This window comes from Acinonyx jubatus, chromosome D1 (genome assembly GCF_027475565.1).
Source record: "Acinonyx jubatus isolate Ajub_Pintada_27869175 chromosome D1, VMU_Ajub_asm_v1.0, whole genome shotgun sequence".
Lineage (NCBI taxonomy): Eukaryota > Metazoa > Chordata > Mammalia > Carnivora > Felidae > Acinonyx > Acinonyx jubatus.
Window position 1 is genome coordinate 28,153,610 of NC_069390.1, and position 23,441 is coordinate 28,177,050.

General features: G+C 36.6%; 1 protein-coding gene across 1 annotated transcript in view; it reads left to right on the forward strand.

Moving 5' to 3' along the window:
- Positions 1–23,441, forward strand: part of CCDC73 (coiled-coil domain containing 73) — a 171,233-nt gene that overhangs the window by 124,372 nt on the left and 23,420 nt on the right. Inside the window, exons 11-13 of the mRNA XM_027072670.2 lie at positions 13,462–13,590; positions 14,093–14,152; positions 15,292–15,396. Coding sequence (XP_026928471.1) covers positions 13,462–13,590; positions 14,093–14,152; positions 15,292–15,396 — 294 coding nt within the window. The remainder of the gene's footprint in view (positions 1–13,461; positions 13,591–14,092; positions 14,153–15,291; positions 15,397–23,441) is intronic.

The following is a 23,441-nucleotide window of genomic DNA, read 5'->3' on the forward strand; positions in this document are numbered from 1 at the left end:
AAATTTAAAAATACATTTTAATAGCCATTTGTAATATTTCAGACATTCTAGGTATAAGAATTTTGTATTTTTTATGTAGTCTTAATTTTTAACTTTCAGAAAAGCTTTTTCATTTTTTATTTTCTTTTTCAGAAGCTAATCAAGTCTGGTAACATTGGCTATATCACTCACTTAAAACTTTTAATCATTTTCCCAAAGATAATTTTTATTTTTTTATTCTGTTTTATGATTTTATTTAGAACAGTTAAGCTATTGGTTTGTGACGAGATGGATTTTTTTTGGGGGGGGGAAGCAAAGTTAAATAGATCAAACTTAGCTGTTAGATTAAACTAGATATTACAGTTTTGAATGTTGGGTTCACTATTATGGCAATCATGAAGAATTGCTGATACTATCTATGAGCAGCATTCATAACCTCTGGTATTTGTCTGAGTAAACGTCAGAGCACTCAAGGAGATAGTGATATTTAACAGACTACCCTGTACCAGAAAAGGAGGGGTAAAGGAAAAAAGCACAATATTTATGACTCTAGGAACTATAAGTTGTAATTTAATGAGATCAAAGCTTGTGCTGTTTATTCGCTGTGCTAACAGCTTTGAATAAAATGGTTAGAAAACAGACAATGTACTAAAAGTTCAGGATATTTAAAAGCTATAAGGGCTATAAAATCAAAAGCATATTTTCAGTGGAAAATCATTTCGTGGAGGTCTCTGATTTTAATTTATTATGTTCTTAAGATTAAGTAATTAATATAAGAAAAAGAAAGACATAAGAAATGATTAGCTTTTACTTTTGTCAGCCATATACTGGATTTTCACTCTTACCCTCCCCTTTCCCACTTTCTTGTTTCAGAACAATTATTGTAATAGGAATTGATGCATTTTAGAGTATCTCCTATAAAACTTAGCTAATTACAACAGCTCTCTGTTTTCAGTTGAAAAGCGTAGAAAGCCATAGGAGTTTGTTGCACTTTATAACCTTGACAGAAGAAATAATTTGTAGAAAAAGGATTTTCCTTTATTAATTCAGATAATTGTAAGCCACTTCATGTGAATATAAGTTTTAGTGACATACACTTCAGTTTAATTATACTTTTATCAGTAGAACGTTGTGTCTTAGGAGTAAAACTAGACTAGATCATTAGTGTGAAACTAGCATTAAAAGGCATCCAATTATTTACTTTCTAAGTTATTAGAATGTTTGTTTACTTCTTTTAAGTGTATCTTGCTTTAGGAAAATACAATATAAAAAATTAAAAGTTAAAAAATTGTTGCAAATTTTAAAAATTATCATTTTAGTGCACCAAAAAAAGCAGCTTGAAAGCAAGTTTTTGAAAACACCATTTTGTAAAGATGTACCTTATTTTAAATCCAGTATTATTGGTGGCTTTTTTAAAAAGAATCAATTGAGCACAAAAGATTTGTTTTTATTTTGTATTTATTTAATTTTATTTAATTTTTATTTCAGAGGGAGAGGGAGGGCGCAAGCAGGGAGAGGGGCAGAGGGAGGGAGAGGGAATCTTAGGCAGGCTCCACACTTGGCAGGGAGCCTGACGTGGGGTTTGATCCCATGACCCTGGGATCATGACACGAGTGGAAATTAAGAGTTGGTGCTTAACCGACTGAGCCACTTAGATGCCCCAAAAGATTTGCTTTTAACATTCAGATGATACTTGACTAAATACTGAGTAACAATATAAAAGTTAGCCAAATATCCTGTAAATCTGAATTGAGATTAAAACTTTAAGGTCCTCTAACACATATTTTCCTTTGAATTAATCTCCTAATTTTTTTAAATGTTTATTTATTTTTGATAGAGAGTGAGCAAGCGAGCACAAGTGGGGGAGGGGCAGAGAGAGAGAAAGGAAGACACAGATTCCGAAGCAGGCTCCAGGCTGTGAGCTGTCAGTGCAGAGCCCGATGCGGGGCTTGAACTCACACTCTGTGAGATTATGACCTGAGCCGAAGTCAGATGCTTAACGCAGGCATCCCATAAATTTTTAAGAAATTAAATTAATTGCTGAAATTACTAGATTTTTTTTTTTAATACCCTTCAGTAACCATAGTCAGTTTAGCTCCCAACCCTTGTTTTTAAATGTTTATCCAGGGTGGAAATAAGAAGAGCAATACATTATTTTGTTCAATAAGTTTGTTAAGTCAAAGACCCTCTAGTTCTAGAGTAATGTTTTATTATACCATCTTATTTCTGTAATTGTTGTTTTCTAGCATATTCTTGGATCTGTACTTATAGTGAAGAACTAACCTATTTTAAGGTCACAAATTTAGGGCTGTTGATTACAGCAGTCAAAGTTATTTTCTAGCCAAAAAAATACACTGGGGCAGAGGGACAGAGAACGAGAATCTTAAGCAGGCTACAGGCTCCAGGAGCCTGATGCAGGGCTCAATCCCATCTGATCCCATTTGATTTCATTAAATCTTATTTTAGGTAAAGATAAGTCACATTTTTTTCATAATCATGTTCATCACTTTTTTCTTATTAGAGTCATTATAATGTTTAGTTCCTTTTATTTATTTAAAAAAATTTTTTTAACATTTATTCATTTTTGAGAGAGCACAGTGGGGGAGGGGCAGAGAGAGAGAGAGAGAGAGAGAGAGAGAGAGGGAGACACAGAATCCAAAGCAGGCTCCAGGCTCTGAGCTGTCAGCACAGAGCCTGATGCAGGGCTTGAAATCATGGACCACGAGATAATGACCTGAGCTGAAGTCAGATAGTTAACTGACTGAGCCACCCAGGTGCCCCTGTTTAGTTCCCTTTAGATTCCTGAATGTATTAAGCTGCTATGGGATAAGTATAAAACATGGCACCTTTCCTTGAGGAGCTCATGGTCTACAGGAAAATTCTTATTGTTTTTAGTTGTGAAAGAAGGAATCTTAATTCTTTAAATAAATAAAAGGATATTTAATTATACCATTATTAAGAATTCAGACTATTTTAAAAGTAGAGAAAATAATCCTAGAATCCTTTAGATTCACCTTAGTAGTAATAATAGGTAACAGTGTCTAGCACATAGTAGATACTCAACGTACACATTGCATGGAGTATTACACACCAGGCACTTTGTTAGTTTCTAAAAAATTATATTCCCTGGGGCGCCTGGGTGGCTCAGTCGGTTGGGCGTCCGACTTCAGCTCAGGTCACGATCTCGCGGTCCGTGAGTTCAAGCCCCGCGTCGGGCTCTGGGCTGATGGCTCAGAGCCTGGAGCGTGCTTCCGATTCTGTGTCTCCCTCTCTCTGCCTCTCCCCTGTTCATGCTGTGTCTCTCTGTGTCTCAAAAATAAATGAACGTTAAAAAAAATTTTTTTTTAATTAAAAAAAAATTATATTCTCAGTTTACAGATGAGGAACTTGATACAGAAGGAAGTTAAATAAGTTACCTAAAGCCAGGATTGGAACCTGTTTGGCTACAGAATGTACAATTAGAACCATTTTACTGATAGTAATGGCAGTATAAGCAATTTATTCACATAAGTTTCTTCACTTTCTTATTCCCCGTTAGAAATCATATATTTGTTAAAAGAGGAAATTGTTAACTATTAATAGTCCTGAAATACCAGCTCCTTATATGCCTTGACTATAAAGATTTATAGACCTGTATGTCCTTACTTTGAAACTTTATCATTAAATACTGCTTCCTTTGGGCTCTTTCATTTGGCCCTCCTCTTTCTCCAGTCAGAGCATTGTTTTCTATCATCTGTACTATTACACTCTCAAAGTTGTTCTCTTTACCTCTAGTCCTTCAGTCCTCACTACCTCACCCAGTCCATTTGTCTCCTCCTGCCAACACATAATTCGCTGCATAATATTTCTTATTTATTCTTTTTATCTTTATTCATCATATTATCTTTTTCTTTAAAACTATACCTTTCGGGGCGCCTGGGTGGCTCAGTCCGTTAAGCGGCTGACTTCAGCTCAGGTCATGATCTCGCCGTCCGTGAGTTCTAGCCCCAGGTTGGGCTCTGTGCTGACAGCTCAGAGCCTGGAGCCTGCTTCAGATTCTGTGTCTCCCTCTCTCTGACCCTCCCCTGTTCATGCTCTGTCTCTCCCTGTCTCAAAAATAAATAAACGTTAAAAAAAATTTTTTTAAAAAAACTATACCTTTCAACTATAGTCATTTCAAAGAGGTACTTGACCCAGATGTATATGGACGGGTGTTGCTTTTCTCTTTCCCCCTTTTATTTTCTTGTTTTTAAATATGAGCATAATGATTTCTGCCTTTCTTATTTTATATATGTGAAATAAATATAAAACAATAAATGCATGGTAAAACACTTCAGAAAGTCCAACACACCATAGAAATTTATGGGATTATTGTTACTTGGTAAGGATTAAGGCAGTTTTGACGGATTCAGCTTTTTTGTACTACAAACTACAGGTGGTTTATTTGGATAGCCTTTCAAGACCATTGAAACACAGCATCATTTGCCTTTAAATTCCTTTATCAGATAATAAAGTCTGAAATTCCTTCTGACTCATCAACTGTTCTTTCTCCCTTCATACTTGAACTATTTTCTATTTCTATAACATCTGGTTCTCTCCAGATCATCTCTAAATTTCATGGAATCATATGGATCATCTAATCTGGTTTTTGTCTTTATTTGAGCTGCAGAACCCTCAGTGCGAGATGTGGAAGCTCAATATTAAGATAAATAAGGTAGAGCTGTTGTGATTGAAGGAAGCGTTGGAGGAACACTGGACATATACCAGGGGCTCTTTCTCCTCTATTAGTAGCCATGAAGGGTCTCCATGGAACCTCTAGGACTTCTCAGAGCACAATTTAAAAACCATTAACTGGATCCAATCTCTCCTTTTTTTGGAAAGGGAACCAAAACCTCAAGGGAGTAGGTGAATTACTTAAGGTCAATCAGCTTGTAAAAAATACTCTCCATTTATCCTCTATTGTACTATGTAATGTTTGTAGTAAGTAATAGTCTAAACAACCTGTATATTTTACAATGTAGCTGAAATTTTTCTTGCAGTGGACATTGTGACAATTCCCCCAATATCCAGTCCACCTTATATGATCAGTCTGTCTCTAAGGCACTTAATATACTCTCCATTTTTCATGCCAGTGTTTGGTTCACGAATAAGCTTGTGATCTAGTTCTGGCCAGCAGGAAGTGGTTCAAAGAAAAATTTTCTTACTCTTCAGGAGTTCCAGGAAGACACAGTTGCTATGCAGTACCTATATTGGCTTCTTCCTATAGTCTCAACAGTGGAACAATGAGGACAGTTCCAGGAATGGAAAGTGGAGAAATAAAAATATCCTAGTCTTTGATAATACCTAGTCTTTAAGAAATATCCTAGTCGTTGAGTCCCTGAATCAACCAACACAAGAACCTGCCCAACTTTTAATTTTTTAATTTTTTTAAATAAGTTTTTAATTTTAATTCCAGTATAGTTAACACACAGTGTCATATTTCAGGAATATAATATAGTGATTCAGCAGTTATATACATTACTTAGTGCTCATCATACGTGCATTCTTTAATCCCCCATCACCTATCCCCATCCTCATCCCCCCATCCAACTCTCCTCTGGTAACCATCAGTTCTCTATAGTTAAGAGTATGTTTCTTAGTTTCTCTCTCTCTCTTTCTCTCTCTCCCCCTCCCCCCCCCCCCCCCGTTTTCCACAGTGGCTGCACCAGTTTGCTTTCCCACCAACAATGTGTTACTGTTCTCTTTTCTCCACATCCTTGCCAACACTTGTTGTTTCTTGAGTTTTTGATTTTAGCCATTCTGACAGGCCTGAGGTGATAGCTCATTGTAGTTTTGATTTGCATTTCCCTGATGATGAGAGATATTGAATATCTTTTTATGTGTCTGTTTGCCATCTAAATTTCTCTTCAGAGAAATGTCTGTTCATGTCTTCTGCCTATTTTTTAATTGGATTATTTGGTTTTTGGGTGTTGAGTTTTATAAGTTCTTTATATATTTTGGATACTCACCCTTTATCAATTATGTCACTTGCAAATATTTTCTCCCATTCTGTAGGTTGGCTTTTAATTTTGTTGATTGTTTCCTTTGCTGTGCAGAAGCTTTTTATTTTGATGTAGTTCCAATAGTTTATTTTTGCATTTATTTCCCTTGCCTCAGGGAATATATCTAGAAAAATGTTGCTAAAACTGATGTCAGAGACATTACTGCCTGTGGTCTCTTCTAGGATTTTTATGGTTTCAGGTCTCACATTTAGGTCTTTAATCCATTTTGATTTTATTTTTGTATATGGTGTAAGAAAGTGGTCCAATTGCATTCTTTTGCATGTGTCTGTCCAGTTTTCTCAGCACCATTTTTTGAAGAGACTTTTTCTCATTGGATGTTCTTTCCTGCTTTGTCAAATATTACTTGACCATATATTTTTTATTTTTTTAATATTTATTTTTGAGAGAGAACAAGTGGGGGAGGGGCAGAGAGAGAGGGGGGGGGACAGAGAATCCAAAGCAGGCTCTAGGTTCTGAGCCTTCAGTGCAGAATCCAACATGGGGTTTGGACCCACGAACTGTGAGATCATGACCTGAGCCGAAGTCAGACGCTTAACTGAGCCACCCAAGAGCCCCTTAACCATATAATTATTTCTGGGTTTTCTGTTCTTTTCCATTGATCTATGTGTCTGTTTTTTTAAAGTTGTTATTTATTGAGAGAGAGACAGACAGACAGGAGTGGGGGAGTAGCAGAGAGAGGGGGAGAGAATCCCAAGCAGGCTCTGCACTGTCAGTGCAGAGCCCAACATGGGGCTTCATCCCACCACCCTGGGATCATGACCTGAGCTGAAATCGAGACTCAGGTGCTTAAACAACTGAGCCACTCAGGTGCCCCTGTGTTTGGTATAATTGTAGATGGGATTGTTCTTTTTTTTTTTTTTAACATTTATTTTTTTGAGAGAGAAAGAGGCAGAGTGTGAGCAGGGGTGCAGCAGAGGGAGACACAGAATCTGAAGCAGGCTCCAGGCTCTGAGCTATCAGCACAGGGCCCAATGTGGGGCTTGAACCCATAAACTGCAAGATCATGACCTGAAGTTGGATGCTCAACCAGCTGAGCCACCCAGATGCACCTAGATGGGATTGTTTTCTTTATTTCACGTTCTGCTGCTTCATTATTAGTGTATAGGAATGCAGCAGATTTCTGTGTCTGTTTTTGTTTTGTATCCTGTGACCTTACTGAATTCATTTATCAGTTCTAGTAGTTTTTTGGTAGAGTCTTTAGGATTTTCTATGTATAGCATCATGTCATCTGCAAATGGTGAGAGTTTTATTTCTTCCTTACAAATTTGGATCCCTTTTATTTCTTTTTGTTGTATAATTGCTGGGACTAGGACTTCCAGTACTATGTTGAATAAAAGTGAAGAACCTGCTCAACTTTGGACTCCCTGTTATGTGGAAGAATAAATGTCCTTAGTATTTGATGGTTTAAATATGGTTTTCTGATACCTGTAACCAAAGCATCCTAATTGATACTGCTGACACTTTGTGTTTAATTACAGAATATTGTGTTTTGCAAAATATTGGATGTCTAAAATGTAAAATGGGTTCATTTTATATCATCTGTGTGATAAACTCACTTTTTAAGTGTCTTTTTTAAAAAGAATTATTTATTTTTATTTTAGAGAGAGTGCAAGCTGGGGAGAAGGGCAGAGGGAGAGAGAGAATTTTAAGCAGGCTCCATGCTCAGCTCAGAGCCCAGTGTGGGGTTTAGTCTCATGACCCTGGGATTATGACCTGAGCTGAAATCAAGAGTTGGACAGTCAACCAACTGAGCCACCCAGGTGCCCTTTAAAGTTCTTTACAAATGCCTTTGGCTCCCTGATCATTATTTTTCTTCCATTCCTCCAAAGTTCTATCTTAAGGTCTCTGTTATTCTTTTCTCGTATTATCTATTTCAGTTAGCTCATATTCTGTGATTCAGTGATTCACATGACTTTACGTTTCCAGCCTCACATTTCCCTTAATATCAGTTCTATATTTTCAGCTACCTGAAGGGTCATCTCTTTCTATCACTTATTGTAAATTCAGGGTCAGCAGAGCACATATTGGATTGATTCTTCATTCTCAACATCCCTCCTCTCTCCCCCGGCCATCCCCCAAATTCATACAACTCTCCTTTCAAAGGAAATCTTCTTGCTGACAGTGAAGATGAACCATTGCTAGGACATTGGAACTTCGTTTGGGGGAATTTATCATGGGTAGCCTTTTATAATTTGAAAAAAAAAACATGAATGAAAGACTTTTATATATATCTATATATAGATATGTATATATCTATATATATATAAAGACATGTCTAGATCTAGATCTAGATCTAGATATATATAGATATGTCTTTATATATATATAGATGTATATATATATAGATATATCTATATATATCTAGATATAGATATAAAGATATAAATATAAATAATAACAACCTCTGGCTCAGGCTTAGTGATTTGTGCTTTTTTCGCTTGCTTTATAGTCTCAGATCGGTAGCCTCTTGTTTCTTGTCTTAAATACATTTTCATCTATTTCATCAGTGAAGTAGACTTCCCATTTCTTTTCCATTTTCATGCTTTCTCTTCCACATTTTATGGTTTTTATTTTCATTTCTCCCAGCTTCACCTAGATATTCTGGAATAATTTTTTTCCTTCATTCCCTTTGTCTACTCAATTATATCTTAAAATATCTCATATATTCCATTCTCCATTTCTCAGTAATATAGACATTTATCATCTCATGCCTGGATTAATAAAACAGCCCCTTAGCCAAAGTTATTTTATCTGGTTTTTATTCACTTTTGTTGCCAAACTAACTTTATTAGGTTACTAGTGTAATGCATTGCTTCTCTGTGCTGGACATGCTAGATATTTAGTATATATAGAAGGAACGATAGATTGAATAACTTCTCTTTTGCCTAATGAATCAAGTCCCAAATTTTTTCTACTTTATTGAGACAAATTGACATATAACATTATGTAAGTATAGGTGTACAACATATGATTTAGTTCCATACTTCTTTAATTGACCTTCCAGAACTTCCAAAGTCTGGCCACATTCTACATCTTCAGGATTGTTTCCTACTATTTATTAAGCATCTTCTGTTCTATTTAATGCAAAATCTTTGTTGCAATTATTATAATTCTTCACTATGCCTTTCTTTTTTTGCCTTTGCTCCCCTCCATTTCTCCTGTCCACACTCAAAATGCCTTCTCTCAGTTTACTTGTATTAAACAGGATTGAGTCAGGAAACAGATGGCACATTGGAATAGGTAAAAGAGAAAAGTTTGATGAAGAAGCTGTTTACAAAGTTATGGGCAGGTTTCAGGGGAACCAACAGGGATAATGAATCACCACAGCGATAGAAGCAGTGGGGGAATGATTATACCACATAAACCCCAGGGGAAAGGGAAGGAAGCAGCTACTGGGAACCTGGAGAGAGCTATAGGCACAGCTGTAGAAGAAAGCTGAATTCAGAAGCTGTGACCTTTGGCAAAGGCACAGAGCTGTTGTCATTTCGTGGCCATATAGGGAGAAAACTGGGGAAATACCTCTATCTGTCTGTCTTCCCAGGATACTGATTTACTGGTGCCTTCCAGAGATTGAACCCAGCCAGAAGCAAGAAAAACTGCTACATCCACAGATATCAGCACACAGGGGACAGAGCAGTATGGAGAAAGGGTGGAGAGTGAGTCAGGAGAGACAAATGGAGAAAATCCAGTATATTACTCATTCTTCAAGGCCTGCCTTCTTTGTTCAGACTTCTTTCATTATTCAGTATATGCTGATTGTTCTCTTTGTACCAGCCATTAATTTGCCTGCTTTTCTAAGCATTAAGTCCTGTCTCTTGACCCATGTTTTTAAAAAAATTTTTTTTACTTATTTATAAACATTTATTTATTTTTGAGACAGAGACAGAGCATGAACGGGGGAGGGTCAGAGAGAGGGAGACACAGAATCCGAAACAGGCTCCAGGCTCTGAGCTGTCAGCACAGAGCCCGACGCGGGGCTCGAACTCATGGACCACAAGATCATGACCTGAGCCAAAGTCGGTCGTCCAACTGACTGAGCCACCCAGGCGCCCCTCTTGACCCATGTTTTACTTTAGCAGTCATTTTAGGCAGTGCACATATCTAAAAGGGACATGTGAACTAAGACCAGTTAATCCTTTCTTCTGGATTTTGAACTAGGTATTGAGTTATGATTGGGTGAAGTTTTCTCTGGGCAGCTGAAGCTATAACATGAAGAACTCTGGAAGTTTGGCAGCACTATTTTCTGCTGTTCCTTTTTCAGCTTCCTTGATATTACACTCTTGATTTTCCACCTACCTCAGTTGACTGTACTTCCTTCTAATATTAGCTTCTTCTCTAATCCATGAGTGTTGGAGTTCTTTAGGACTCAGTCATTTGCCATCTTCTGTCTTCTAACTAATAACTCTAAGTGATTGCACCTGTTTCCATGGCTTTGTATTCTATTATATACTATACTACATATATGTATATACTGTACTCTGATATGTGAGAAATGTGTTTATTTTGAAAAAAATACTAATCAGTACAATGAAGAAAATAAAAATTTCCTGTAGTCTTACCACCCTAATGAACTTTTTTTTTCCCTCCAGAAGAGTTGTTATTATTTATTCAGTTCTTACAGTCTTTTGTTTTTTAATTTTTTTAACAAATTCTTTTTTTTAATTTAAATCAAAGTTACTTAACATATAGTGTAGTAATGATTTCAGGCATAGAATTTAGTGGTTCATCACTTACATACAACACTGACTGCTCATTCCAACAAGTGTCCTCCTTAATGCCCATCGCCTATTTAGCCCATCACCCCATCCAGTACCCCTCCAGCAACCCTTAGTTTGTTCTCTGTATTTAAGAGTCTCTTATGGTTTGTCTCCCTCTCTGTTTTTATCTTATTTTTGCTTCCCTTCCCCTATGTTCATTTGTTTTGTTTCTTAAATTCCACATATGAGTGAAATCATATATTTGTCTTTCTCTTACTTTGCTTAGTATAATACACTCTAGTTGCATCCATGTTGTTGCAAATGGCAAGATTTCATTTTTTTGATAACCTAGTAACATTCCATTGTGTGTGTGTGTGTGTGTGTGTGTGTGTGTGTGTGTGTGTGTGTGTGTGTATGTATCATATCTTCTTTATCCATTCATCAGTCAATGGACATTTGGGATTTTCCATACTTTGGCTATTGTCAATAGTGCTGCTGTAAACATTGGGGTGCACTTACCCCTTTGAATCAGCGTTTTTGTGTCCTTTGGATAAATACCTAGTAGTGCAATTGCTGGGTCATAGGGCAGTCCTATTTTTATTTTTTTGAGTAACCTCCATACGGTTTTCCAGAATGGCTGTACCCGTTTGCATTCCCACCAGCAGTGCAAAAGGTTCCTCTTTCTCTGCATCCTAGCCAACATCTGTTGTTGCCTGAGTTTAGCCATTCTGATAGGTGTGAGGTGATATCTCATTATGGTTTTGATTTGTATTTCCCTGATGATGAGTGATGGTGAGCATTTTTTCATTACATACCATCTTTTAAAAGTTGAAGTGTATTAGGATTCTTAACTGTAAGTTGATTTTGTCAGCAAAAGAATTTAAAACTTTTTTAAATGGTTATTTTTGAGAGGAGAGAGAGAGAGCATGCGCGTGCAAGTGAGTGGAGAAGGGGCAGAGAGAGAGGGAGACACAGAATCCAAAGCAGGCTCCAGGCTCTGAGTTGTCAGCACAGAGCCTGATGTGGGGCTCAAACCCACGAAGTGCAAGCTCATGACCTGAGCCAAAGTCAGCTGCTCAAGCGACTGAGCCACCCAGTTGCCCCAGCAAAGGAATTTAGATGTTGGTCATCTCAGACTTAGAAAATGGTCAGAAAGGGAACCTATGCAGTATTGAAGAGCATGCCATAAAATCAACTTCAGTCCTGAGTATTGTATGTTGTCACTATTGACTATAATGATGCTGCTACGCTACTGTGGTGTCATTGTTGCCCATGGAAACTTGATGTTACTAGCATTGCCCCTGCAGACTGTCAACAGATGGATTTGGCAACAGTTCTTGTTCTTTGTGGTATTAGTTTCTGATCCAATATCCAGGACAGGTGTATCTGATTAGCAGAGTCTGGCCTCATGCTCATAAAGCTAGTATCTGCCATGTCTGGCTTCTCTAGTGGGCAGTGGACTCTTGTAGAATTCCTCCAGAATTCAAAGGGAGTTCAGATACTGTGTAGTTAAGAATGTGAAAATCACATTCTTGAGTGTTTAATATAGTGAGTATACACAGAACAGCAGTATAATAAATTATACACCAATTCAGAAGTTGGTATTTCAGAATTATAATGTGTTTGGATGATATCTGTTAATCTCAATGGATATGTAACTTCACAAATGAAGACTTCTTTTATATCCCCTGCGATTCTAATAATCTGCAGTGATGCTAGAGTTGTTTTTTTGAGTTACAAATCTTATGTCTTTCTCCTACTCAGAATCCTTCAATTTTTTTTTTTTGAGAGGGAGGAGGGGCAAAGGGAGAGGGAGAGAGAGAATCTTAAGCAGGCTCCATGCCCAGCATGGAGCCCAACATGGGGCTAGGTCTCATGACCCTGAGATCATAACCTGAGCCCAAATCAAGAGTCAGACACTTAACTGACTGAGCCACCCAGGTGCCCCCAAATCCTTCAATTATTACCTCATTGACTAGAGGATAAAATTAAAACTTTTTATCTTGGCCCACAAATCCCTTTCAAAATTTGAATCTTGTCAAATTTCTAGCCACAATCACAAATACTCTACCCCTCCCCCTTACCCATAACATATAAGCTCCAACTATATCCTATTCTGGTTCCCTGAAAAATACCATGCTCTTTTATGTTTCTGCATGTTTGTACGTGTAGAATCTTTTTGTCTGGAATGTGTACTCCTTTTTTGCCTTCTTTGCAAATTTATCTTTGAAGACTCCATTCAGAAACTGCTTTTCCTAATAGTGCCTTCTTGATGCCCTCAACCAAACTCCTTCTTTCTTTATGTTTCTGTGCATTCCTATACTTTAGCAGTCATCACATTATATTGTGATTATTTCTTACAGAAACTTTTATTAGATGCTAACAAACTTGGAAACTGATAATCTTTTATTTCCTTTCTTTTATCTCAGAAGATTTTTGTTACATAAGTAATAAATGAAAACACCCTACTTCCGGTTGGTTAGTTCATTTGGTTTGTGTGCTCTTTTTAAGAGGAAAAAATCCTGCATTCTATCCTTGTATCATTGTGTCTATGGTCATAGCCACAAATAGCATTCCCACCTTGGCTAATTATCTTGCAACAGAACTAGGGGAAATAGACCTTGATGGACCAGTAATATTGTCTTAAATGATAGGTTTAAAATGGTCTTTAAAACTGTCAGAAAAGTACCTTGCTGTGATGAAATGTTTATACTGAATTTTCTGTTTATATTTCTCATGTTAAGGAACTTAAAAAAGTTACCTCAGACTTGATAAAGTCCAAGGTCACATGTCAACAAGAGATAGGAGAAGAAAACATCCATTTAACAATTAAAGAACAAAAATTTCAAGAACTTCAAGAAAGATTCAACATGGTATTTAATTAAATGCATTCATGTTTATATAATTGTTTTTGTAAAATTTATGAGAATTTCAGGATTATAATATAAAAGCATTCCTTTGTAAAGTTAATATATCTAGTAAAAAAAAGGTATTATGAATTATTTTTCACTCTAGGTAATTTTTGCCATTATCAGCAAGAATTTAAGACAATAAAATTTGTCTATAACCATTTTATTTCCACTTTAATGTAGTGTCAGGTAATCTTATGGTACAATGGTGTCTCCAGAAAAGCTTTTGGAGATAAGAAATTTTGTAGTTTTTTTAACATTAATATTTATAAATTTGTACACCAGCCTGTATTGGGTGTCTAATACAGTCTTTATTTCACTAGAACCACTACTTCCCCAGCAAACAAAGGTTGGTACTCTGGGGTGGTAAGGGGTCATGGCACTCCTAAACTTGTTGAGCACTGAATTAAATGTAGAGTTTTCTGAATTTTATGTCATAACTTTAAAATTACTCAATTTTTTAAAGGAATTGGAATTAAATAAGAAGATTAATGAAGAGATTACGCATATTCAAGAAGAAAAACAGGCAAGCAATCATAAGATATTTTGGAAGCCAGTAAATATTTTTAAAACTGATATAATGTGAGAAATAAACAAGTTCAGTAATAAATGGAATCATGTGTAGGTCAGTTGCTAGCACATAGTAAGCACTCAGGGTCATTTGAATGGATACATGTGAACCTTTATAATCAGGTCTCACATATGCTCCCATTAAAAAACAAATCAGAGAAATGGGAAGATGTTTGTCATAGGGGACAAACTTCCAATTATAGTATGAGCAAGTTCTTGGGGTTTAATGTACAGCATGATGATTTTAGTTAACAGTACTGTATTACATACTTGAAAGTTGTTAAGAGAGTAGATCTTAAATGTTCTCACCACACACACACAAATAGGAATTATGTGAAGTGGTAGAGATGTTAATTAATCTTATGGTAATTATTTAGCACTATATACGTGTATCAAATCATCATGTTATACAACTTAAGTTGACACAATGTTATGTGTCAATTATATCTTAATAAAGTTGGGAAAATATTACAATATTTAATTAATAAAAAGGATAAAAATAAATCAGTTTTTTCCTTGATAGTTTAGACCATTGGTACCCTAGCAGGTAATTACTGAAATGTGTGTATGCTTAGAGCATACATTTACAGGATGTTATACTCTCATTTAAATCTATTTGATATTTATAATTTTTCTATTTAAAAAAAAGGTCCATGAAAGGAAAGTTCTGTTTCTTTTTTTTCTTTTCTGCTTTTCTTCCATTTCATTATGAATGCATATCATGACATTTTAGCCCGTTAGCAGTATGACATTTTAGTAGGGATATGTTTACCTTTTTTAAGACAAGCCAACAATAATTTTAGTTTTGAATTCTTCACATTTTTCAGTAGTGTCTCATAATCCATGGTCCATTTCAAAAAACCTTGTTAATTATTTGAAGAACTCTTGGAAATAGTACTTTGTAAGAAATTATACAAGTTATTTTAGATATTAAGTTAGTAAAATATGCTATTAGCTTATTTCAGTATCTTGTTATGGTATTTAAATTAAACTATAAAGATAATAAGTTAAGAAATTAGAAAAAGTACTTTAAGAATGAATTTAGAAACATACCTACAAAATTTTTTCAACTAATATATTTATACTCTTTTAAAGGATATCATCACTTCTTTCCAACATATGCAGCAGTTACTTCAGCATCAAACTGAAGTTAATACTGAACTGGAAGCAGAGTTGAAGATGTTGAAAGAAAATAATGAGGTTGTATATAGATATATAGATATAGATATAGTGTATTTATATCTAATGAGCTTTACCTGTTTAGTTGCATTTATCTGCCCAACTTTATCTGGGATCATTTTGAATTTTAGGGGTAAGATATGGCCTTCTTCACCAACTTGGTATCAATGTCTAAAGTAATGAATATATGTGTGTATATATATTTTTTTTTAATTTAAATTTAAGTCACTAGTTAAGTTTTATCAAGTATCTGACTTAATTTTGTAACAGATTGGATGAGATTTTTTTTCTTTGTCTTAGAATTGTGGCAAAGACCAAAACTGAAAATAGAAGGTGATAAGTGTCACCATATTCTAAGAGAACAGTCAGTGAACTCCCAGAAATTGAGGCAGACCCCTCTTCATGGGTTTAGGTAGAACTGGCCCTGTTGTCACAGCAATCACACCATCATCTTATTTCCATATTTAAAAAAGAAAATGGAGAGAGGAAGAAATTATGGTCACTGATGTTTTGGGAGTAACAGTTCCATAAGAGAGGCTTTTCTATTACATCCCTAGTTGGGAGGGGTCATACATTTCCCCTAATAAGCTAGGTGAAGGAGTCTATGTGAAAATCATGTAAAGATTGGGGTACAAAAAGGGGAAAGTGCCATCTTGTTTTGTGGATGGATGCTTGAGATGCTGTAAAAACTTGAAGGTTCACTCTGGTGTTGGCAGTAGAATAAAATGTGATAAGTTCATGTGGAAGAACTGGCATATGTTTTTTGAAGTTTGGAATTATACCAAGAGCATATAGACTAGTGCACAGTTATGTTCCAGAAATTTCAAGGAGGAAAATTTTTGAAGTGATCTTTACCAATGGGGCTTGAAGTGTATTATGCTTGTTCCAATACTGTATGGCCCAGTAAGGGTGCAGAAGAGAGACATTTGGTGGTTTCTTGGTTCCACATGAAGGAACATGGAGGTTAGTGGAAGGGCAGAAATTGCTCTGTGTCCCCCTGGCCAAGTGATTGAATGTCTAAGTCAAGAGAAGGAGGTGGGGACATGTTCCACTGGGGTGGCCAGTGGAAGATATTTGTGTTCCTCTGAAGGAAATCTTGGAAATGAAGGTAAAGCTGACATTTTTCAAGAAAACTACAATCACAGGGTACCTGGGTGGCTCAGTCAGTTGGGCATCTGACTCTGGCTCAGGTCATGATCTCACGGTTTGTGGGTTCCAGCCCTGTGCAGAACCTACTTGGGATCCCCTCTCTCTCTCTCTCTCTCTCTCTCTCTCTCTCTCTCTCTCTGCCCCTCCTCTCTCACTCTCTCTCTCTCTCTCTCTCTCTCTCTCTCTCTCAAAATAAGCTTAAAAAAAAAAAAAAGAGAAAATAAGCTTAAAAAAAAAAAAAGAGAAAACTACAATCACTTCCCATGGAAAGACCACCATCAGCAGAGGCCAAGGCCAACTTCCTGGGTATATAACCAGTGCAGTTGCATAGGGATCCATACTCAGAAGGGCTTTTTGCTTCAGGTTTAATGTTCTGTGTTCACTGTCTTGAAATTTTCATCTTTAAATTTATGTTTTGTAAATTAAGTCTGATGGGAAAATGGAGCCTGCACTGGAGTCTTGGAGCCTCAGCTCAGGCTTTGCTGTGTCTCCTACTGCCTCTCAGGATGAGTTTTTGGCTGCTGGTTCTGCCATACTTTGGTATGCTAGGCCCTGCCTGGCCTCATCCTCTCTGCTTCTGCTCCACCACTGTTGTGGTCACGTTCCTGGGGAGAGGTTTGTGTTCTACTGTTGCTCTTTATGTTTGGTGGAGGGCTAAATATAGCAGGGAGGGTCTGGGTCCATTGCATATGTCTGCAGCATCATCTGTCTCAGGTTGGCAATACCTTGGCACATTAGGTAGATGACTTGGCAGGGGGTGAGTCCTCAATCCAGGTACTGAGATGTATCCCTGCCTGGCATTTGCAATCTGTTGGGGGTTACCCATCTGCCATGAGTTGGGGCAGAGGTCCCATGAGACAGGAAGATTGACTTCCTCACCCTCAGCCAGGACATACATGGGTCCAGCAGCTTGCAGGAGGTAGAACCCAGTAGTTGGTGGATCTACTAGTGTTGAGTTGTACGGTGAGGCCCTCAGGCATCTGTGAAGATCTGAATTTGCCCTATGAGTATCCCTTTGCCCAGGGGCCAATGACATTAAATAGAAAGTAAAAAGCACGATGACATGATAAGCTCATAGGGAGAGAGAGAAAGGGGGAGTGACCATGAAGGAAGGAAAAAGTTTTGTATTTTCGTATCTTCAATAGCACCTTTTCCATGCTTTTTAAATTTTGCACTGGGCCCCACAAAGTATGTTGAATTCATCATCATTGACTGGAGCCAGACTTAACCTGAACAATGCCAGAGTTGTCTCCTCATCATTGATGTTCTATGACTAATTATGTAAAGAGAGTTTTGGCTTTTTTATTTCTCTTGCCTGCCCCTAATATTATAAAACTTAGACCTGGAGGGACGCCTGGGTGGCTCAGTCGGTTAAGCATCCAGCTCTTAATTTTGGCTCAGGTCATGATCTCACAGTCATGAGATTGAGCCCCCTTGCAGGACTCTGAGCTGACAGCACGGAGCCTGGTTGGGATTCTCTCTCTCTTTCTCTCTGCACCTCTCCCTCCTCAAAATAAATTAACTTAACACAAAAACAAAAACAATTTAGACCTGGAAGAGAGAGAGGGAAGAGGTATGCCAGAGTCAAACTCCTCCTTCCTCTTAACCTCTTCACCTCTTCCAGTAAGACTAGTGAAAAATCTCTGAAAGTCCAGCTATAAATAGCAAGTATCCCCCACCTCCTTTACTTATCTACAGATAGATAGCTGGGACTTTCTCTAATATTTTAAACCTTATCGCAAGAAACATGGGATAGAATTTACCCAAATTCTTTATGAGTAGCAGTTACCAGGACTGTTTTCTAGTCCATTTAGAGGAGTTGAAACAGTTAGTAATCAGCCAATCCAGTCATTTCATTTCATGATGAACTAGAGGTCCGGAAAGTGTAAGCAATATAGTTCAAGGCTTCTTAATTAGTGGCAATCCTCAATTTAAAATTTTGTCCTTGTTCTACTCCAGCACTATTTCTACATTACATTGTTAATGTATTCTTCCTAGATCAATGAGAGCTGCCACTTTTGTTAGATCAGTTATTTGAAAACTACAACTTTTAAATTGCTGTTCATGAGTTCTAAATGCAATGTTTTTGTGTAGCTTAATTTTGTTGGGTGTGAAGTGTATGTGTGTGTGTGTGTGTGTGTGTGTGTGTGTATAAGAAACATGTGAATATATACTAATATATATTTATATATATACACTGAATTAATCCTGACCTTAACTATAGTTCCAAGATCTTTTAACTATAAGTGCTAATATCTTAGATAATCCAGGTGCCTCTCTCTGTAACTAGTACCATTATTATTTGAGTCTTGATAGTATGTAGAGAAACTAGATGTCATATGGAAATTTCATGCAAAGTATTGGCAAGAACAGGATAGAATTGTCAGCTTTTTATTTTTATAAGTAACAATATTAAAAATAAACACCATCTACCATCACTTTCATTTTATAAAAAAGAATATTTTGGGGCGCCTGGGTGGCGCAGTCGGTTAAGCGTCCAACTTCAGCCAAGTCACGATCTCACGGTCCCTGAGTTCGAGCCCCGCGTCAGGCTCTGGGCTGATGGCTCAGAGCCTGGAGCCTGTTTCCGATTCTGTGTCTCCCTCTCTCTCTGCCCCTCCCCCGTTCATGCTCTGTCTTTCTCTGTCCCAAAAATAAATAAATGTTGAAAAAAAAAAAAAGAATATTTTTACACCACATATTAAGGATATGATCTCAGAATAAAGATAATCTTTTACAGGAGAAGACATTTGATGATTTATAAAGACTTTTTTTTTTTTTTTTTTTTTTGCCATGAACTAGTGACATTTTGTCATGGATCAGTACTTGTTTGCAGACTGGTGTTGGAGAACCACTGATATAGAGTATAACAAAATATTAATGTTGAACTGTTGCTGCAGATTATGCTGCATAGATATCTCAAGTGTTTTCTCAAGGAGCATTCTAATTCCACCTGTATTAAAAGGGATCATTACTCTTCATAATGGCCTAATGTTTTTCAGTGCTCTGCAATCATGCTGTCATCTGTCTCATTTTTTAATAGTAGTTTGGAGCATAGAGACCTGAAATCCCATGATAGACAATATTTCCTACTATAATTTAATCATAGTTTAGTCTAGATATGAGTCTAGTTATACTGCTATAGGCCTAGCATTAACAAGAATAGTTTACTTTGTTTGCTCCTATAGTCGTAGTATTAACCAGAATAAGTTACTTAGTTTTTGGTATAGTAAAATATTAACAGATGGTTTATTTTGACTTTCCACAATATCGAGTTTTTCAAAATGTTTTTCAGATTTGTTAATCCAGGTGCAAATAATAACAAATAATTTTCTGAAAGAGTAAATTCCATGAGAACAGTAACATTTTCATGCATTTAGCATAAGAGCTAAAAGAGTATCTGGCACAGAGTAGGAGCTCATTAAATTTTATTAAATTAATGAATTATTAACAATGAATAAATTCAGAATCTTTGTAAGTTCAGATATTGCCAGATTCAGGCTTCTGGTTAAACATGTTGAATTGAACCCACACATTCACTTCTATTTCCTTCTAAAACTGAAATAAAATGACAGTAAATCCACAAGGACAAGTATATAAGGAAACAATAAAAATTAAGGTTTGAAAGTTGGAACCAGGGGCGCCTGGGTGGCTCAGTCGGTTAAGTGGCCAACTTTGGCTCAGGTCATGATCTCGCGGTCCATGAGTTTGAGTCCCGCGTCAGGCTCTGTGCTGACAACTCAGAGCCTGGAGCCTGTTTCAGATTCTGTGTCTCCCTCTCTCTGACCCTCCCCTGTTCATGCTCTGTCTCTCTCTGTCTCAAAAATAAACGTTAAAAAAAAAAAATTTTAAGAAGAAAGTTGGAACCAGATGGAAAATTTGTAATTTACCTAGCAAATGAAAGAAAGTAGAAACCCAAGGCAAAGGTGCATAAATGCTAAGGAATTGCAAGCATCATGTGCCTCTAGAAACTGGTGTGCACCCGAAGCCAAAGGCTTCTATATAAGAAGCTAGAAGCTAGCATACCTCCAAATTCTCTTTCCTACCTTGCCCAAAAAGGCACTGCCTGTCTCCTGCTTGACAGAAGATTGGAGATTTACACTGGAGAGTTTGAGGAACAACAGGTTGGGAAATCCAGTGGTTTGCTGGTGACCGCTTATAGTAGGGATTGCTGGTTGTCAGAGCTGTTGTCATTTGTGAGCTGCTTGTTAAACTAATGGTAGTTTTGAATCTGCCCATGGTGGGAATATTTAAAAGTGCCAAATGCTGTACCAATATGCTACTGAGACTGTTATATTGAGAACAGAGTGGGAAGTCTAAATACTGTTATCTGAGCCCTCCCTGCTCTGTTTCCCCATTTAGAGGACAGCTAGCCTTATCACATCCAGGCAGGAGAATGGAAGATTCCTTTCTTGGGAAACTAACTTGCTCAAGAGAAAAGACTGTAGCTACTGCAGTTAAGCTCTCCCAGTGAACTAGCTCGGCCAGATCAACCTACAGTGAAGCCCATCATTTGACAAAACTTTCAACCAGCTTTTTAGTACTTCATTCTTAATACAAACATGCAGTTAAGGATCACTAGGCATAGTGAAGAAAGTCTCCACCATGCAAATCAGGCAAAACAAACAGGGAGATGGAAAAAAAAGAAAACAAAACAAAAGAAAAAAACTTGGAGAAACTAAGAAAATATACTCAGTAAACAGAAATATATTTATTAATCCACAAAACAAGAATTAGGAGTCTATAAAGAAACACTGATAGAATAAAAGAGAACCCTTAAAATAAATATTTTAGGAGACATAAAAAGTATAGTGCAAAGTTTGGAGGATAATATTGAGATAATCTTCTAGAAAGTAGAACCAAAAGACAAGAAGATGGAAAACAGGAGGGAAAGAATATTAGGGGTTCAGCCCATGAGATTTAGTGAGTTTGAGAGAGAACAGAGAAAATGAAGAAGGGATGACCAAAGATGTAATTACTAGAATGTAACCTAGAACTGAAGAATTTGAGTTTGTTTTGCTCAACACCAATACCTATCATTATGAAATTGAATACACACTTAGAAGATTCTAAAACTCTTTGTGGAAAAAAGAAGTAGGTCACATACAAAGGATTAAGACTAGGAATGGCAACATAATGACTTTAAACTTCTCACTGGCGGTGCTGAAAGATAGAAGATAATAGAACCATATCTTCAGCGGTTGGAGAGAAATTGATTTCTAAAGCAGAATTGTACTGTATTCAGCCAAACAAATCACTATGTATTGGTAGAATAAAGATATTTTCAGACATTTAAGTCCTCAACAAAAGAAGCATCCTGTATCTCCCTTATCAAGAAGTAATGGAAAGTTTCTTTACCAAGACAAGAGAATAAACCAGGAAAGAGGAAACAATAGGATCTAGGAAACTGGAGACCCATCCCAGAAGAGAGAAGGGAATCCTCAGTGATCACCTGATCAGTGTAGTGGACTGAAAGAGCAATAGGTCCAAATTGTAATGGAAGAATGGAAAGTCTCCAAAGAGTGGAAACTGAGAAAATATCTGATATAGGTAGTTTCTTTTAGATGAGGGTATGGGTCGGGACAAGAAATGATTGACATATGTAATACACTGTTTTAAGAACATAATGCTCTTGGTCATTTATTATTATTAGGATAGATACTGTGGTATCTCCTCTCACATCCCTTCTAAACTTTGATTTGTATATCTTCTAAAATATCACTTTCTTCAAGTGCCCAGTGATCCTTAACTACATGTTCATATTAAGAATGAAGTATTAAAAAGCTGGTTGAAAGTTATCAATATAGATACTGTATTTGTCAGAATGTTAAAATAGTAAGCATCTATTAAATATATGCATTGTAAATATTCAGAAACTGTTCTATTATTATGTTCCATGTAAATTAAGAGGAACACATGACTTCTATAAAAATATTTACATTATCGGGGCTCCTGGGTGGCTCAGTCGGTTAAATGTCTGACTTTGGCTCAGGTCATGATCTCACCGTTTGTGACTTAGAACCCTGTATCGGGCTTTCCGCTGTCAGCACAGAGCCCATTTCAGATCCTCTGTACCCTCCTCTCTGCCCCTCCCCTGCATATAGGCACACACTCTCTTTCTCTCTGTCTCAAAAATAAAAAATAAACCTTTAAAAAAATATATATTTACATTATCCTGAGGTAGAGGCAGTCAAAATAGGTATTCATTGAAAGTTATTAAAGTGCAGTTATGCTCTTTATGTGCTAAAGGAGAATTTTGATGTTTAAACTGTAAAATGCTTTTTATTAGCTATTTCCATAATTTTGCATAATAATGAGAACAGGTGGATACAATTTAAATAGAATACTGTGAAGCCTTTAAAATGAGATAGATCTGTACTTTATGGCATGGAAAGTAAGCAAGAAATATTCATTTTTTAAGAAAAAACAGATTGCAGAAGAACACAATATGTATGGTATGGTCTCATCTGTATTTGAAAAGACATATTTTATGTACTAGTATGCTTAGAGACAACTTCTGGAAGGCAACGCAAAAAACTGCTAGAGTGGTTACCTCTGGGGAGGAGAATTGGAGAGCTGATAGAGGAATACTTTACCTTTTCTTTCTATATCCTTTGTGTGGCTTGAAATGTTTACTTTGAACATACATAGCTTTCCTAATGATAAATAAACTTAAAAATTCCAGATGTATTAGACATGTAGGTAGAGTTCTTAACTATTTTTTTTTAACAGAAGTTTACTTGGATTATCAGCAGACATTGAAGAAACCTAATAATATTGGTGACAATCATTTAATACGTTTCAAATCCTTGTCTTAGAAAACAGTATTTTTTAGTCTTAAAGGTTTTTTTGGAGGGGGTGTAGTGATTATATTAATGTTAATTTATGAAGTAATGAGTTCATATGGTAAATATTGA